Consider the following 17,752-nt stretch of genomic DNA (forward strand, 5'->3'; position numbering starts at 1 on the left):
CCTGTGCTGAAACTATTAAAAAAAAGGTAGGTACTGAAACTTAATTAATTTCGGGCATGATCGAAGTAACGTGCTATAGACAAATGAATAATACATGCACATGTCCTTCGTGCCATTCTCAATAGTTTCATTTTACATGTATGTACCCACTCACACTAATATGTACTCTTTCTTCTACAATCACTTAAAAAGGTGACCCCGTTCTATATAGTTCCATTTGACATCTCCCCCCTCTCTTCCCTCGTTTTTGTCTCGACGTCGAGGTCGATCCTCTTTCTGTGGTGTGTGGTCGATGATCCCTCCATGATAACCGGCTTTTGGAAATAATAGATGTGTTAGGGAAAGAAGGAGCTCACCTGGGCATAGCATGGTTTGGTATGTTGCCTGCCCTGGCATGATGTCGGGGATGTCGCTACCGACAACATCTCGGGGAGGTGGTTTGGGAAGTCGCCTGCATGTGCTCCCCATGAATGACGGCCGCAAAAGGTCTTGCGCCGCCGCGAGCTTCTGCCAACCCCGTTCTTGCCCAACACCGATGTCGTTGCCGAGCTACACCATCGCGTTGTCATGCTTGTTCCCACAAGAGAAAGGGATTGGGATGAGGGGTACCAGGGTGGCGTCCCTACGAACGTTGGGGAGCCATCCAGTGTGTGTCGCAGCAGGCTGCATCGGGAGTTCGGTAGCCAAAATCGGGTGCTCGGGCTAAGGTGGGTCAGGTGGGCTGCAGATCGATGGCTCTACACCATTTTGTCGGTGGAGAAGGAGGGGGTGGTGCCGGTGAGGGGCTGAACAACTCGAGTCCTCGCCGGATCTGCCCGGAATCAGGCAGCAACTGTGGCGGCGCTAAGAAGAGATTGGTGTGCCGGTGCGAGTGAGGAGTGAGGACGCGAGCGAGGATAGAGTCGAACTCGTGCGTGCGTTTTGTGTGTTCCCCGTAGCATTGTTCATTTGATGGGGCGTTGGATCATGTTGGGATGTGTCTTGCACCAGCATGATGTCAGCTAGGAGTATCTCAATGAGTTGGTCGAGGAAGTCACGGAAAATGAGCTCCCCCCCTCCCCATGAATGGCGGTAGTAGAAGGTCGGGGAGGTGACCAGTTGCTCGTCCTTCCACTTCGCATGTCGTGCACCATCGCGAGCTTCTGTCAGCCCCGTTCCTCCCGTCGGTCATGGTTGTCAGCATCGAGCTTCGCCATCACGTTGCCATGCTTGTCCCTACCATCGTTGGAAGCCCAGCCGGTGCGCTTGGCAGCGGGCTCTATCGGGAGTTGGGTATCCGAAATCGAGCGCCCAAGCTAGGGTTCGTCGGGCGGGCTACAGATTGACAGTTCTACACCTTGTAGTCGGTGGTGTCGGCGAGGAGGCTCAGCAGCGTGAGGCCTTGCCGGAGCTGGCCGAAATTAGACAACGACGTTGGGGCGGTAGGAAGGGATTGGGGGTGTTGGTACACGTGAGGAGTGAGAACGCGGGGCGGGCAGAGTCGAACTCGTGCGTTTTGTGTTTCACCGTAGCGTTGGTCCTTTGATTGGACATTGGATTATTCCGTCAATTTAGCCATGTCGTAGCAGAAGAATACAAGCGTTCCATTTCAAAGAAAAAAAAAAAAAAAGGACATCAACCGTTGGGGTCGGTTTGTGTGGGACGCTTCACTAGCGTAGCATGATTGGCTGGAGACGAATCAAGGTAGGAGCGCGACATTGATTCGGACTAGTCACGCGCACACGATGGAGTTCGGTACTGTATACTGCATGTATCATCAGTGTAGCCCCTCTTTTTTATACGACTAGTGTAGCCTTGTCTACGTGCAAAGGTGAAGCGGCCGGGCGGGGTGGATTAATTGGATGGATCGATCAGTTGTGGTGGTGGAGCACGTATACACAAAGCACGCACGCACGGTCGAACCAGAAGTGCCAAGCAAATTCCGAATGATTCATCGGAGAAGAAACAGAGAAAAACCATTTCTTAATTAAGTCATTGTTTTGGTGGCGGAGCGTCGCATGGTACTTTACGTGGCAAATATTGTTGGGTGTGATTGCCGCATGCATGCCAATTGCCAAGTGCGCGCGGGGCGAATTAATGGAGAAAGAATCGGTAGGAGTCGAGCGAGTCGTTTTGTTTTCGTATCTTTCATTTTCTTTTTTCTTTTTTTCTTTTGGAGATAAAAGAAATCGGCATGCATGCATGCAAGTGGCAGCAAGCTGTGCTCGAATCAATTGATGGCGTCGCTTCGGGCGAGCGCGTGTGTCAGACGAGCTCGATACAAGGGTCGATTCCTCATGATAAAGTATAGTAGTTTGTGCATGCGTGCGCGTAATTGAAAGAGTGGTTAGTTATGTGGAAAATGAAGTGGCGGGGGTGGAGTAGTAATTGGAGGAACGGAATTTGAAACTTCATCTTATCGCTTCGGGCCGTGCTCGTGGTTGGACGTTTATTGGGCAGAGAAAACGTAGCGAGCGACCGAGCGAATTAATTGGTTAAAAAAAAAATTGGTTGGCTTAATTTTCTGCGCGAGATAAAAAAAAGGAAAGAGAGAGACGAGAAACATGTGCGCGAGATTGACTTCTCCGCGGCTCCAATTCGATTTTAACTTCCCTACTGAAGCATGATTTGCCTCAGAGCCATCCCCTCCCCCCGCTCCTCGCCTCCTCCCTCTCAGGCGCCCAGCAATGCAGAAGTGAATGCGCAGCCCATGTTAAACGTGGGCCACGCGCATCGACGGGCCGCGCACCATCCCTGTCCCTTCTCTCGCTCTCGTCGCACCGAATCAACCGCCGCGTCAGCGCTTCACCCCTGCCCTAGCCGTCTCTCTCTCCTCCGGCCACCGCCGACACCGACGACGACGGCGAGACTCACCCCCGACGATCACAGCTCGTTTCCCCCTAATTTGGTGCCCCCGTAACACCTCCATCTTCTACCGAGAGGAGCGGCTTCGGGCTCCCCAGGATGTCGTTCCGAGGCCGCGGAGGGAGAGGAGGAGGCAGAGGCGGGAGAGGCGGCCGCGGAGGCTACGGGTCCTCCAATTTCAACTTCAATGGGAAGCACGAGCCCCACGAGAACTTCCCGGTACAGCCGCTCTCCACACACCTCCCCCTTTTCTATAGCCACCACCGATTCACCCCGGGTGTTTGACGCTCGTCCCGCGCGTGCAGGAGATCCCTCTGCCCGACACGAAGTTCGCGGCCACAGCCGAGGAGAAGGCTCTGATACTGTCCACCCTGAAGCTCGAGGAGTTCATCAGGAATTCTTGCTACCATCTAGAGCCGGATGTCCCCAAGAAAAGTACAGTGAACGAACCTGTTATCGATCCCCATTTCCTCTTTCTGCGCAGTATAATACATTGCTTCTCAATTTCAAGCTCACTAGCACTTGATTGATTGAACACGTAATTGGCTGATGAATTAGGATATTGCACCATTGCGTATATATCTTCATGGCCTTTAAATAACGAGTCTCTCATCATCTTTTCTTGTGACAATTATCTGCTGTTGTTTTCATTTTTTGTACAGGTAGAATTTCTACTTTGTTTTGTTAGATTCTATCTGGTTACTTACTGCCCGTTATCTTTTCAGAAAATGACGACAAAGAGATTGAGAGATTTTCTGATAGGAAGCGCAAAACAAGAAACAAACGTGAATCTCTTAAATCATACCTCAAACTAACTCCTGGAAATTTCCCTGAGGAACTGTGGAAAGGTAGTCTTGACTCTTTAATATAGTATTGTGCGTATGTACTTATGCTACGTGACTGCAGAACAATATAGATCCTTGACATTATGTTACAATTCAGATTCTACACGAGCGCAACCAGTCAGTAAAAAGCTTCGGTGGGATAAAGACGCAGGTTTGCTGTTTTTTCACAAACAGTACATAATTTTTCTGTTGCTTCTGTCATGAACATGTATTCATGCTTGAGTTGTGACATCATCTAGGATTTGTTTTAAGTAAATTGCTTTGTTAGCACCATTCTTCTGGCATGTCTATCTGTAGGCTAGAAATTTCTATTCATGCTTTGAGTTGTGACATATTCTAGGATTTGGAAACTGCTTTGTTAGTACCATTCTTTTGGCATGTCTATCTGCAGGCTAGAAATTATTTAGTTGCACATGCATTGATCTCTTACTTGGATCTTGTCTTCCTGTTACTCAGATGACAAGACATTTGAAGTATTTGAGAAGCTTGAAGCACAGCACAAGGCAAGCCATCATTATCTTTTAATTTTTCTTTCAGATTGCTGGAATCAATTTGGAAAGCATTTTTCCCATTGTAGACATATTATTACTAGTTTTAGAGTCTTGGGCTTTGTTTCACATTTTGGAAGTAGTAAGGTTATGCTACCATATTGATAGAGATTTGGTACTTGTAGGCTGGAGAGAACAAGCCCGAAAAGGATGGTGAAGACGAGGATGACGAGGAGGAGGAGGAGGAAGTAGAAGAGGAAGAAAGTTCAGATGACGATTATAATCAGGTGAGTATATTGAAACTTGGGAACTTCATACATTCAACTTGTTCTTTGATGTAGGAAATGGGCGTTGGATGTTGTATAGTTTGGGAGTAATTATGTGATGTATGTGTTTTCTGCCATGTCAACAAGTATGAAATGGATAGACCAGCTATGTACATTTACTGTCTTCCGTATTGTCTTCTCTAGCACTCATACACTCCCATGGTCTCACCTTGTAGAATATTGAGTTTGATGATGATGACGATGACTGGAACCAGGAAGAGGAAGCACGTAAGTTTCCATTTGATGTTCAATTTATATGAGTGCTACCTTCTTTTTCTTCCAAATCAGTGTTGTATACGTTTGCAAACCTGGCTAAAAAAAGTCCTTTTGGTTTACAGAAGAAGACTACTATGAATAATGACTGCTGGACTCTGAAAAGGTTTAGTTTTGTTGGTATTCTTCTTCGTCTGCAACTCATTGAGCAATTTCGATGGGAGTAGTATCTAGTCAGGTGGTTACGGATAAATCTTCTTCCTGACTTCTTTTTGTCAAGGCGTACCAGAAACTAATGACTCTGAATTCTGAATTCTGAATTATGCTGTTGCAAATGTTTCTATTGTGGCTGTACAAGCAGTGATGAATATGCAATCAAATGTAATTCATCTGCCTGGTTTCGTTAACTGGTATAGTTGAGTTCACATGATGAAAAAAAAAGGAGGAAATTGTGCGACTTGATATTCATGTGTGTTTCACGGAGTAAACATTTTTTTAAAAAAAATTCTAGCATGTAGAAGCTCGAATCCAGAATTTAAATATTGATATGTTTGACATGTGTTCTGCTCGAGGCAGGGGATTCACTAATTAAATCCTGTTGTTTTCGCTATCTAAGTAGCATGTGTTCCTACTGCTAAAAGTCTGCTCGTCCTCAGAACTGTTATGATTGGCTCGTTCGATATGTGCTCTGCTATGTTGGTAGTCTAGTTTGTAAATTCAAATCGCTGAAACCAGATAGAGAAGTTCCATTATACTATTGACTAACGGTCTTTGGATGCTACACGTGCTAAGATAATTGCTTGAGTTCAGAGTTGTCTACATCTATGGCATGTCACGTTAGTTATCTGTAACAGAGTAACCCTCATTCAGAATACAATTATCTATCATCAAAGTTTATTTCTTAAGTTCATAAAAAATAGGTCTTCAAATTTAGTGTCGATATTGTCAAACATGCGTTGCTTAGTGCGGTAGAATCAAAAGGAAGTTCATATTTTTGGTTCACCGAAGTACACAACCCTGCGCCATTTGACTCCCCCGACGACTGTGCTCCCCTAGGTTCCCCTTCTTCACCCCTACCGCTGCTCTAGATCAGGAGATGTCCAGCCTCCCAACAGCCACGACGCGTTCATCTACGCCGCCGTGCTCGGCAGTGAGCTACCGTTCGGCCCATCTCATGTCCAGGCAGTGCATGTGAAAGAACATCTCTCCAAAATTATGTTTTTGTGTGTTTGATGACAACATGTGTGATAATCTAATGTGGCTTAGTGTGCAGATATGATCTATATTGTTTTCGTAATCAGAAGAATTAAAAGGGAAGAGTCATTTGTTGAAAAGGAAGAAAACAAGAATTACCAGGCCGGAAATTCCGGCCCCCAAAATTCGGCTAAGGACTTAAGGTCCGGGCTCCCCCCACCTGGAAATTTCAGTCTAGGGGCCGGAAATCCCAGGGGGGGGGGGGGGGGGTATTCCGGCCCCAACTTACACCGGAATTTCCGCCCCTATTACCCCCTTCTTCCCCAAGCTCAAGCTGCTCAATCTCTCCAAGTTCATCCACCATTGTTGAGCCACAAGAATCACTTGATCTCATCCTCCAACCATCTAACGCTCTTGATCTTTGGAGAATCGAAGGAGAAGACCCTGATCTGCATCTTCACCGAAGCGATTTATATTTCCCCTTCATTTTTTTGAGGGTCCCTTTGCTAGTGTTCCATTTGGAAACCCTAGTTGTTGTTGCTTGATTTGTTCTTATTGTTGTTGTGTTGTTACAACTATTGGGAGCATCCAATTCGGTTGTGGATGTGTGCCCCAAGAACCTTGTAAAGGCCCGATTTCTGCATTGAGGAAATCCCTTAGTGGACAAGTGAGCTCGACCTTTTTGCCGTTGCTCACCCGAGAATAGGGTGAGGCCTTCGTGGCGTTGGTTAGCCATTTGTGGCTACCACACCCCTTCAACGTAGACGTACTAACCCTCAAAAGGAAGGAACTACGGGAACCATCCCTTGTGTCTCCGCGTGCTCCACTCTCGGTTACCTCTATCCTTGTATATCTTGACTAGCTATATCTTGCTTAGTTGTATACCTTGTCATCTAGGGAAATTCACATAGTTTCATGTCAAGCCTTAATTGAAAAAGAATTAAAAGTTGGGTAGCACCTATTCACCCCCCTCTAGGTGCGGCATACGATCCTTTCAATTGGTATCAGAGTCTCGGCTCTTATTTTGGGCTTAACCGCCTAAGAGTATGCCAGCCGATGATGTTACAGAAGGGACCGCAAAGCCGGCTTCCATAGAAGATCTCAAGTCTTTGGAAACATCCTTGAGATCCTCCTTGGAAGCTAATATGCAAGATATGAAGAAATATCTTACGGAGCTTATAAAGCCATCGGACCCTCCCGTCATTCCCATCACAAAGGACAAGGACAAGGACTCTTTAGTAGAGGGAGATGTTCGGCCTCACCCTCTACTACAAAGCCCTTGGATGGTGACGACCTAGCCAATGTTAAAATCTCTAGTGCTTCTCCTAGAGTGGTCTTATGTGTGAAAGAGAGCTACAATGTCATTGATTGGTGCTCTCTGGATCCCCAGATCCCTCACCCTCATATAAACAATAGGGGTGATCCACCTAAGCTTAATTTTGAGGATTTAGAGGTGCCAATTTGAATTTTGCTCTCATGTGTGCAATGCCTCCAATGAGCTTTGGAGAATCATTCTTGAGGGGTACAAGCCTTTCAACGCCGACAAATTGAATAGAAAAGAAGTGGTTGATCACCAGCTAAACTCTATCGCCTGGAACATGATTCATCAAGCCGTGGGGACAAAGGACTTGGCTTGTATCCGAAACAACGCCACCACCAAGGAAGCTAGGGATGGGTTGCCCGAAATCTTTGTGGGAAGTGAAAGCATGAAGAGGGACAAGTATAGTACTTTTCAGAACCAAGCCGAAGGGTTCATGAGGTTGCCAAATGAAGATCAACAAGAGATGTATAGAAGGCTCATATCCATTGTCGATGCCTTTCGTAATGTGGGTGCCCAACATATTGATGACTTTTTGTCGCGTCTCTCCTACGCGGACACCAGGGATGATCACACCCTATTTTCTTGTTGGTTAGTGAGCACGAAGGCGTTTTAGACTCAACGCCAACTCAGGATCAATCCCAGGCGGAGCAAGATCATACACAAAGCACACACGATCATTTCTTACCTAGGTTCAGGCCACCCTTCGGCTAATAGCCCTACGTCCTGCTTTGGTGGATTATCTTGTGGATACAAAGTACAATGGAGATGAACTCTCGGCCGATAGGATGCTTTGATCAGCTCCTATACCTCCCGTACCTCCTCCTCTACCTCTCTCGATCTTAGCCTAGACGTTGCCAAGAACACATATCTAGCTCTCTCTCTCTCCGTCCACTCTTCTCTCAACCTCTCACCATTGTCCCAACCCTTACAATTGTCCCAACCTATCCCAGTTGTCCAAACCTTTTACAATAGTCCGAACCCCTCTCCAATGTGAGAATCTATGGCTTATATATCTTCAGGGAAGGTCACAACGGCTTGCCGGGGCACCTCCCAAGAGCGTTCCCGGGCTCAATCGGATGGAGCCACACGAGCGACGCGGAGGTGGGTGGTTGAAGATATCTATGTGTCATGAGTTTGACATCTTATGAGTAAGTGTTGCCTCACTTTCTTGAATGCTAAGGACTACACCTCTTGTTACTTAACTCCGGGTTATCAAGATTTTTCGACATACATGTTTTAACCAAGTATTGCAATGGGGTACCTTCATGCCACCTGTACAAAGGACCAAAGGAGATGTGCATCTCAACTATAGACCATCCATCTTGGGACAACATGAACAACAGACGTTGAGCATCCTCTCGAACTCTCTCTCGCTTTTTTCATACTCTTTTTGTTTATTTTCTGACTCTCTTTTTTCACAACTCTTCTTTTACACAACACTTTTTTCACTCTTCCTATTGAGGACGCTCATTGCTGAAACTTCCACCATGATTAAGCATGACTTCGGTTAGCGGCCCATTGCTCTTCTCTAATAATGCATGCTTACTTGCTTAAATAACCTCTAATTATATCACAAGAGATAGCCATCAACAAAAAAATGATGATCAACGCAGGGTGTAATACCCCAAAAGTGAAATGTTGAAAGACTTCCCCAGTAAACATGGTTACGGTCTAGCTCATTACTCATAATCAGTCAAACCAACAACATGCATACTGGTATTTCCTACCAAACCTTACTTTCTTATGAGCTTTAAATTACACAAAAAGGAAATTTTGAAAAAGGTTTGAGGAAAAACATACACATTATGCTTTGTTGGGGGGATGACCCCCGGTATGCCAAAGGCATGCCAAACCGGATGGTTTAGGCCATCAGGATATCGGTTTAATCATCATACCGGAGCATAAGATAAGAGTTTGGCTGAGTAAGCTATGCCGGTATCCCCAAGAGGGGTATACCGGAACCAGGTAAAGAAGACACCGGGATGCCGGAAAGAAAAGCATGCCGGCGGAATGGTCAAAGATCCTTTTCAGAGCTAGAAGACAAAGATGAGCTAAGCAAAGTAGCTTTAAACGAAGGGCTGACGATAAAGGGAAGGATGACGGTCAAAGAAGCCGGAGGACGTCAGCATCCCTGATTAAAGAGGACTCCGGTGTCATCTATGATTAAAGTAGCTTTGTAAAGTAGTTTGTCTAGTCAAAGATGCCATTAGGGTTTCTTGACCTGTAAGCCATCCTCTCCCCTATATAAGGAGAGGGGGCAGCCTCATTCACGGGCACGCAATAGACGCACGAAGAGAGCTAGGTTTAGAAGAACACCTGTACTGAGAAACTTGTAACCTGATTGAGATCAATAAAGAAGATGATCTAGAGCGAGTTCTTCCTTATGTCTTTCTTCTTCAACCCCTAGCCTTGGCTAAGTTCTTGAGGAAACCATCCGAAAGTTCATCCCGTCTAATCACAAACCCTCCCCCGAATCCTCTTGCGTCCATTCGGCCCCAATCTAAGCCATCCTATGGCATCTGTTTGTTCACCACGACGACAGTTGGCGCCCACCATGGGGCATGAAGTGGCGCTTGCTGGAGTACATATTCGGGCGGGCATCCTCGAGGTCGTCGGCGAGCGGACAGTGTCTGCGCTCGTCCAGCGCTTCTACTCCATCGACTTCATCAACGACAACGCGGGCTGCTTCGCCAACGGCGGCATCTTCCCCAAGAACGGCCGCATCATCGAGTTCGGCAGCCACCGCGTCTGCTTCGGCACCGTCCCTGTGCGCCAGCGCCTCTCGCCGGTGCTGGTGGCACCGGACCCGCCAAGGTGGCTCTGTGCTGGCCGCGCCGCCGGCAGTCGTCGAGGTAATGATGGCTGGCGCAGCCGGCGCGGGCAAGGAGGCTGCGGACGAAGTTGCTCGGTCGTGCGGCTGCGACCCGCGCGGCCAAGCCACCGGCTGGAGCGCGACACCGGCGCACCGGGAGCGTCTTCCGCACCACCGGCAACACCTCTCCAAACGGCGATGAACGTGCGGCAGCGCCCATCGCGCGGAACATCGACCGGCAGCGGCTCGGGCGGAGGCTGGAGGCGCAACGCCGGAAGATGCTCGAGAGCGGCAAGAACGTCGTCGGGCGCAGCGCGAGCTGAACCTAACCGTACGTGAGTATAACGCTGCCCATGGCTTTGCACGTTAGCGCTCATGCTCGCTAGGATACCGGAGAACCGGCTTAAGGCTCGCAATCTAGATCAGGATTTGCGTAAGGAAGTTCTTACCGGCAAGAGTACCTCTGCATCTGCTAGCATCGTAGAGAAACCTAAGTACAGTAGCCCGGATAAAACCATAAAAGCTGCCAAGGCTGCCGTAGATCTGTGTGACTCACTTACCGGAGAGGCTCTGGCAAAACAACAAGAGCGTGTCAGAGAGCTGCTAGATGCTGTCAGAGCGAGCAGAACGCCGAGCGGCTGGCTAAGGCTGAACAAGGCTATGGCCTCAAAATCCGCGCGTTCAAGAAAGAATGCCGGAAGCAAGTCCCATGGGCAGGCCTCGTCCCCCATCCGGACGAGAATAAGAAAAGGACGTGAACGCACAGCGGATGACTGTGTACGATCCGGTCCTTGCCGGTAAACAACAAGCCGGGCAACACGATGCTGGTAGAAAAAGCCAAGGGGCGGATCGAGGCTACGCCAAAGTGAGGCTATGCCGGAAATAATCATGCCGGTAGACACGAAACCGGGCAAAACTATCCGGCTGCAAGGGCAGCGTATGATGATGAGGAGATGCCTCCACCAAGGTACCGGCAGGCGAGGGCCGCGGTACCAGAACATTACGATGAAGCCGATTCAACAAGACTCACCGCTTACCGGAAACCTTTGGGAGAGCGGTTGGGAGAAAGAAATTTGCCGGAACGGGATGCGAGACACCGTGCGGACCGAGTGTACATGTCCGAAATGATTGAGGCGAGAGGGTCCTCCGGGTCCAAAGTGCTTTGGCCCAAGGATCATGAAAGAGCCACCACCGAGTTCGCAACTTTCGGTTGCCCCGTGACACCAAAACATACGATGGCACCACTAAGCGGAAAGAGCGGCTCGCGGATTACGTGACCGCGGTATACGTTGCTTGGTGGCGGAGGTGTCATAGCCGGAGGAGGAAACCGGCGTTGGGCCGTGAGAATCGTGCCAACGTTTACGGTAGGACCGGCAAGAATGCGGCTAAACAACTTGCCGGAACGAAGCATAAATGGCTGGTTGGACTTCGAGGAAGCTTTTGTGAGCAACTTCGGCGGCACCTACGGAAGGCCAAACAGGCCTCAGCAGCTCGCTTTATGCGTGCAGCGCCCGCAAGAAACAGACCGGGATTACCTGACCCGGTGGAACTCCACCAGAAACTCTTGTGAAGGAGTGATAGAAGTGCAAGCCATCGCTTGGTTTAGCCAGGGATGCCGGCGAGGTTCGCCTTTGTGGCAAAGGCTACAGAGGAACATGCCAACAACGTTGGCGGAGATGATGCGAGTGGCGGATAACTATGCGTTGGGAGACCCAATGCAACCGGCGATACAAGCTGAGCCGGAACAATCAAACCCGCCTCGGCGGCAATACGGGATAGCCGGAACAATAAAAGAAGGAAGATTTCCCGGATCGAAGATATGGCTCGCGGCAAGTTGCTGCTGTGCAAGAAAACTCTGATGCCAGCGGCAGCCAGAGGCAAAGAACCGGATCGCAGCCATGGGTAGGTCCTAAGAAACAGTGGGTCGAAAAGAAACCCTGGGGCCAGAAAAAGAACCGGCAAGAACCCGCAAAATACACCATGGAAGCCGCCATGGACCAACCTTGTCGGTGGCACACGCCGAATCCGGCTCACCCGTCGAACCACCTGACAAAAGATTGTACCTGGACCAAGTACTTGATGCAAAAGGGAGCGGTGAAAGACGCCCAGGGACAAGGGAGCAATGCAATGATGCCACCACCACCGGACATGCCGCTCCAGCAACAGCTACCACCACCACCACCGCTTACCGGGGCAAATGCCTTGCCGGTACACCCTCAGCAAAACAGGCAGCGGTATCAGCAAGTCAATCAGGTGGGAGAGGGCCACGGCCAACCGCCTCCACCGGCACCTTTGGGTCGGAATATTTATGAGGATCCAGATGTGTGCTGTGTCGTGTTTGTCACCGAGCCGACAGACAAGCAAAGCCTGCGCCGTCGTTCCATGGAGGTGAACGCGGTGATGCCGCGGTGCCAAAATACATGCTTGTGGTCGAGATCAGGAACTCACATGGTCATACCGGGACCACCCTAAAATCATGCCGAATCCGGGTGGCTACGCTCTCGTGGTGGACCCAATCATGAAGGGGCCAACGACTCGCGTCAAGTTCAGCAAGGTGCTGATAGACAATGGGAGCAGCATAAACATAATGTACAAGCACACCATGCATACGCTGGGCATAACAGAAAACATGCTTCAGCCAACTCATACGACGTTCCATGGAATCGTTCCGGGTTTGTCCTGCGCACCGGTTGGAAAAGTCCGGGTGGATGTGTCATTTGGAGGACGTGACAATTGCCGGGTTGAAAACCTTGAGTTCGAGGTGGTGGACTTAGATAGTCCGTACCATGCATTGCTGGGAAGACCGGCACTGGCGGCCTTCATGGCCTCGACCCACACGGCGTATCTCAAGATGAAGATGCCGGCACCTCGTGGACCCTTGACTGTGGTGGGAAACTACAAAGTCTCGCTGGAAACAACATCTGCCGGATCAAACCTAGCGGAATCGCTGGTGATCGCGGAGGAAAAAAGAAGGATGCAAACCGCAATTGCGCTGGCTCAGTCTTCACAGTTGAGCTTAGCGGCAATGAGTGCAAGTCTGAGCGCTCCAGCGTTCAAACCGACAAAGGAGACAAAGGACATCGTGCTGGACCCGGCTTTCCCTGAGCGTACCGTTCGTATCGGTGCCGGTCTCAGTGAGGCATAGGAAAGCGCGCTCGTCAGCTTCCTCCGTGAGAATCGGAATATCTTTGCCTGGTCTACTGATGACTTGGTAGGTGTTCCGAGGGAGCTGGCTGAGCACTCTCTGAACGTCCGGAAGGATGCCAAGCCGGTGCGACAACCATTGCGCCGGTTCGCTGAAGATAGGAGGAAGATTATTGGAGAAGAGGTGACGAAGATGTTAGTTGCCGGTTTCATTGTGGAAGTCACGCATACGAGTGGCTGGCCAATCCGGTGATGGTCGAAAAGAAGAAAGATGAGAACACGGAGGCAAAAGCTCCAAAGGTGTGGCGCATGTGCATCGACTACACCAACCTCAACAAGGCTTGCCCAAGAGATCCTTTTCCTTTACCGCGGATCGATCAAGTGATTGATTCCACCGCTGGGTGTGAGTTGTTGTCTTTCCTGGATGCGTACTCCGGTTTCCACCAAATCCCCTTGAAAAAGGAAGATCAAATAAAAGCTGCGTTCATTACCCCGCACGGGGCTTACTGCTATATCACTATGCCTTTTGGTTTGCGCAACGCTGGTGCAACGTACCAGTGTTGTATGCTAAAAATGCTTGTTTGATCAAATCGGAAAGAATGTGCAGGTGTATGTGGATGACATCGTGATAAAAACTAAGGTAAAAGATACCCTAATTGACGATATCCAGGCAAACATTCGATAATCTAAGAAGGTTCCGGATGAAACTCAATCCGGCAAAATGTACTTTCGGTGTCCCTGCCGGCAAGCTGCTGGGTTTCCTCGTTTCAAGCCTAGGCATTGAGGTCAATCCGGTAAAGATCCGGGCAATTGAGAGAATGACGATACCGCAAGATCTCAAGGACATTCAAAAGTTTACCGGAAGCTTAGCATCGCTGAGCCGGTTCATAAGCAGGTTAGGAGAAAAGGCCTTGCCGCTCTACGCTTTAATGAGAAAATCCGATAAGTTCGTCTGGACCCCTCAGGCAGACGCGGCGTTTAAGGAACTGAAAACAATGCTGGCCACCGCGCCGATATTGGCTTCGCCGTTGGAAAGAGAGCCGATGTTGCTATACATAGCAGCAACCAACCGGGTCGTGAGTGTTGTTGTGGTAGTAGAAAGAGAAGAGGAAGGAAAAACCGTCCAGAGGCCGGTATACTACACGAGCGAGGTGCTCTCCCTCTCAAAGCAAAACTACCCGCACTTCCGAGAAAATGACCTATGGCGTGTTCATGGCCGCCACGAAGCTCAAGCACTACTTTGAGGAACATCCTATGAAGGTGGTGAGTGAAGCACCCATCTCCGATATCATGTGCAACAAGGACGCTAGCGGCGAGGATTGCGAAATGGGCAATACGAGATATCACCGTACGTACCGGTGTATGAAAGAAGAGACGCCATCAAATCGCAAGCTTTAGCTGATTTTTTGGTCGATTGGGCGGAAATGCGGTACAAGCCCCGGATCAAAGAATGGAATACTTGGAAGATGCACTTTGACGGATCCAAGCTCAAGGAGGGTCTCGGTGCCGGTGTAGTCCTAACTTCACCAAGGGAGATCATCTCCGGTATGTTTTACAAGTGCACTTCAGGGCATCAAACAATGTCGCTGAATATGAGGCTTTGATCCATGGGCTTAAGGTCGCAAAAGAAATCGGTGCACACCGGATCATTTGCTATGGAGATTCAGATCTTGTGGTACAGCAGTGTTCCGGAGATTGGGACGCAAAAGATGCCAACATGGCCTCGTACCGGTTTCACGTACAAAAGATTGCCGGCTTCTTCGAAGGGTGTAAATTTCACCATGTATCGCGTGCAGAAAATGAAGCTGCGGATGCTTTGTCCAAGCTGGGCTCGTCCAGGCAAGAAATTCCTCCCGGAATAGCCTTGGCACACTTGAGAGTACCATCAATCAAGCCGAGTCCGGAGTCGGAATCAATTTTTGTACCGGAGTCACACATTGTACCAATGGATATCGACGAAGGAAACCCGGGGACTGTTCCGGTAAACTCGGGGACTGTTCCGGTAAGATCGACCGTTGCTGCGCCGGTACCGGAAGAAACAATGGTGGTGGACAACATGTACATAGACATACCGGTGTTCCTAGTTCGGGAGACACCATCATGGGTTAAACCTATTAAGGAATTCCTAGTCAACGGCACCTTGCCGGTTGACGAAAATGAATCAAGGAGGATCCAAAGGAGGTCCAAGGCTTACACCATCATCAATGGCGAGATGTACAAGAGAAGTGTTACCGGTGTCCTCCAAAGATGTGTGGAACCGGAAGAAGGAAAGGAAATGCTCGAGGAGATTCACCGAGGAGAATGTGGACATCACGCTTCCTCAAGAGCGGCGGTAGCAAAGGTGTTCCGGCATGGGTTCTATTGGCCAATGGCTTTGGAAAACGCGGAGGATATGGTAAGAAGATGCAACGGGTGCCAGAGGTACGCCAAGCAAAATCATACCCCAGCCTCCGGCTTGAAAACAATACCATTGACTTGGCCGTTTGCAGTTTGGTGCCTAGACATGGTTGGCCCATTCAAAACAGCAAGGGGAAACATGACCCACATCTTGGTTATGGTGGACAAATTCACCAAGTGGCTAGAAGTCAAACCCATCGCAAAGTGTGATGGGCGCACAGCGGTTAAATTCTTAAAAGATGTCATTTTGCGGTATGGATACCCACACAGCATTATCACTGACAATGGCACAAACTTTGCCCAAGGTGAGTTCAAAAGATTTTGTGAGGACAATAATATCCGGTTGGATTTGTGCTCAGTCGCACACCCACAAGGCAATGGCCAAGTGGAAAGAACAAACGCTTTGGTGCTCTCCGGTATCAAACCGAGACTCATCGATGCGGTGGAAAAATCGCCGGGGTGTTGGCTCGATGAGCTACCATCAGTGTTGTGGAGCATAAGAACTACTCCAAACCGGTCTACCGGATACACTCCATTTTTCATGGTTTACGGAGCGAGAAGCGGTCATACCAACCGACATTCTCCATGATTCACCAAGGGTGCAACTCTATAACGAAGAAGAGGTAAAGGAGGCCCGAGAAAACGATGTGGACTTGCTAGAAGAAGCAAGAGAGCTGGCCTTGGCAAGAACAGCCATTTACCAGCAGAACCTCAGACGCTATCACAGCCGGAAGGTTAACCCGAGAGTGTTCCGGGAAGGAGACCTGGTGCTACGCCTAGTGCGGCGCACGCGAGGGCAGGCACAAGCTTTCCCCGCCGTGGGAAGGGCCTTTCATTGTGAGCAAGGCTCTCCACAACGATGCCTACTACCTGATTGATGCACGGGAATGGAAGAAAGGAAAGGCGGACAGAGTCCGGAGAGGAGACCAAGCGTCCGTGGAATGTAGCTCTGTTGCGTCCTTTCTACTCTTGAAGTTGTGGTGTAAGAAGTTCCTTTTTGTACCTTATTTGCTATGAATAAAAGATGTCGGAACCTCGAATAAATCTCGGGGACTACCCCACTAGGATTGCATGAAACTTGTCTATTTTTTTCAGTTTACCGGTTGCTTATTGAACGTTTTTTCTTTCCGGTTTAGTAGTGTGCTAAACCCTACCGGAGTCTTCGACTCTGCTGCTATCCGCAACCCGGCTTCATGGCAAGCAAGATAAACCTGTAGGGGATAAGCACATGAACTGCGGAGAGGAGGAGCGGAAAAGAACAATCCGGAAAGTTTAACTAACCCCGGTTATACCGGTTTTTTGCAAAAAATTCGAGTTATTTCTAAGTTCAAGAAAATGCTTGCTTGGTAAAAGAACTTTGTGCTCATACGCCAAGAACGCCCAGAGAAGGTAGGCAGAGCCAAAGCGAAAGAGCCAAGTGTGCATCGAATTAAATGCGGAAACAACTTCGGAATCATTGCAGTGCAAAACCAAAATCAAACCGATAAGCAAGATGCTAAGTCACAAACAAACATAACTTAATAAGTTACCGGTGTGCAAGACACCGGCATAAGTTGTACCACAGCCAAAATAGAGCTTAAGTTTTATCGTACATCATAAACCCCGGCATACCGGGGTAGAATTTAACGGGCATTGTTTGAGAACAACAGGACAAGCATATTACAGGCATCATTCAAGCATAAGTCAAACAGCAGGGGCTTCAGGGGGAGCAGCGCCGGCCTCAGGAGCTTCCGGTGGCGCGTCCTCGGCGTCTTCATCTTCGCCTCCGTCTTCTTCTTCCTCATCGCTGAGGTAGTCCTTGACGTCTTCAGGAGGGGGGATGAAGGTGCGCATTTCAGCATACTCCGCGATGTGGTACGCGCGGTCTTGCCGCTTAGCGGTAAGGACCGGGTCCAAATCGGTAGGAGCTCCTTCGTGCACGCCAACGAGGGCATCCGGATCCAGCTCCGGGTACCGAGGAGCAGGCAACGCGAAGCGCTGAGTCCGCTCCGGCACGGGCAGCGGAACACCGCCACTCCCGGATCCTTCGTCGGCACCTTTCGGGCGGTCGCCGATGAGGGAGAAGGTGTCCGGCACCACTTCTCCGAGCCGAGAGAGTCCCGAAGAGCTGGGCGGCCACCTCCGGAATGTCGCGAGACGTTCCGGTCCACGCAGCGCATGTGGGCGAC

The 17,752-nt window shown here is 49.4% G+C and overlaps 1 protein-coding gene across 1 annotated transcript; it reads left to right on the plus strand.

Moving 5' to 3' along the window:
• Positions 1–2,871: 2,871 nt before the first annotated feature.
• Positions 2,872–5,123, plus strand: LOC124687796 (histone H2A.Z-specific chaperone CHZ1-like). The gene is made up of 8 exons (XM_047221539.1): positions 2,872–3,063; positions 3,150–3,279; positions 3,570–3,692; positions 3,787–3,840; positions 4,146–4,192; positions 4,363–4,464; positions 4,680–4,731; positions 4,842–5,123. Exons 1-8 carry the CDS (start codon positions 2,944–2,946, stop codon positions 4,859–4,861), a joined length of 648 nt encoding a protein of 215 aa, XP_047077495.1. The 5' UTR covers positions 2,872–2,943; the 3' UTR covers positions 4,862–5,123.
• Positions 5,124–17,752: the final 12,629 nt, after the last annotated feature.

The sequence above is a fragment of the Lolium rigidum genome, chromosome 2, assembly GCF_022539505.1.
Source record: "Lolium rigidum isolate FL_2022 chromosome 2, APGP_CSIRO_Lrig_0.1, whole genome shotgun sequence".
In the NCBI taxonomy this organism is placed as follows: domain Eukaryota; kingdom Viridiplantae; phylum Streptophyta; class Magnoliopsida; order Poales; family Poaceae; genus Lolium; species Lolium rigidum.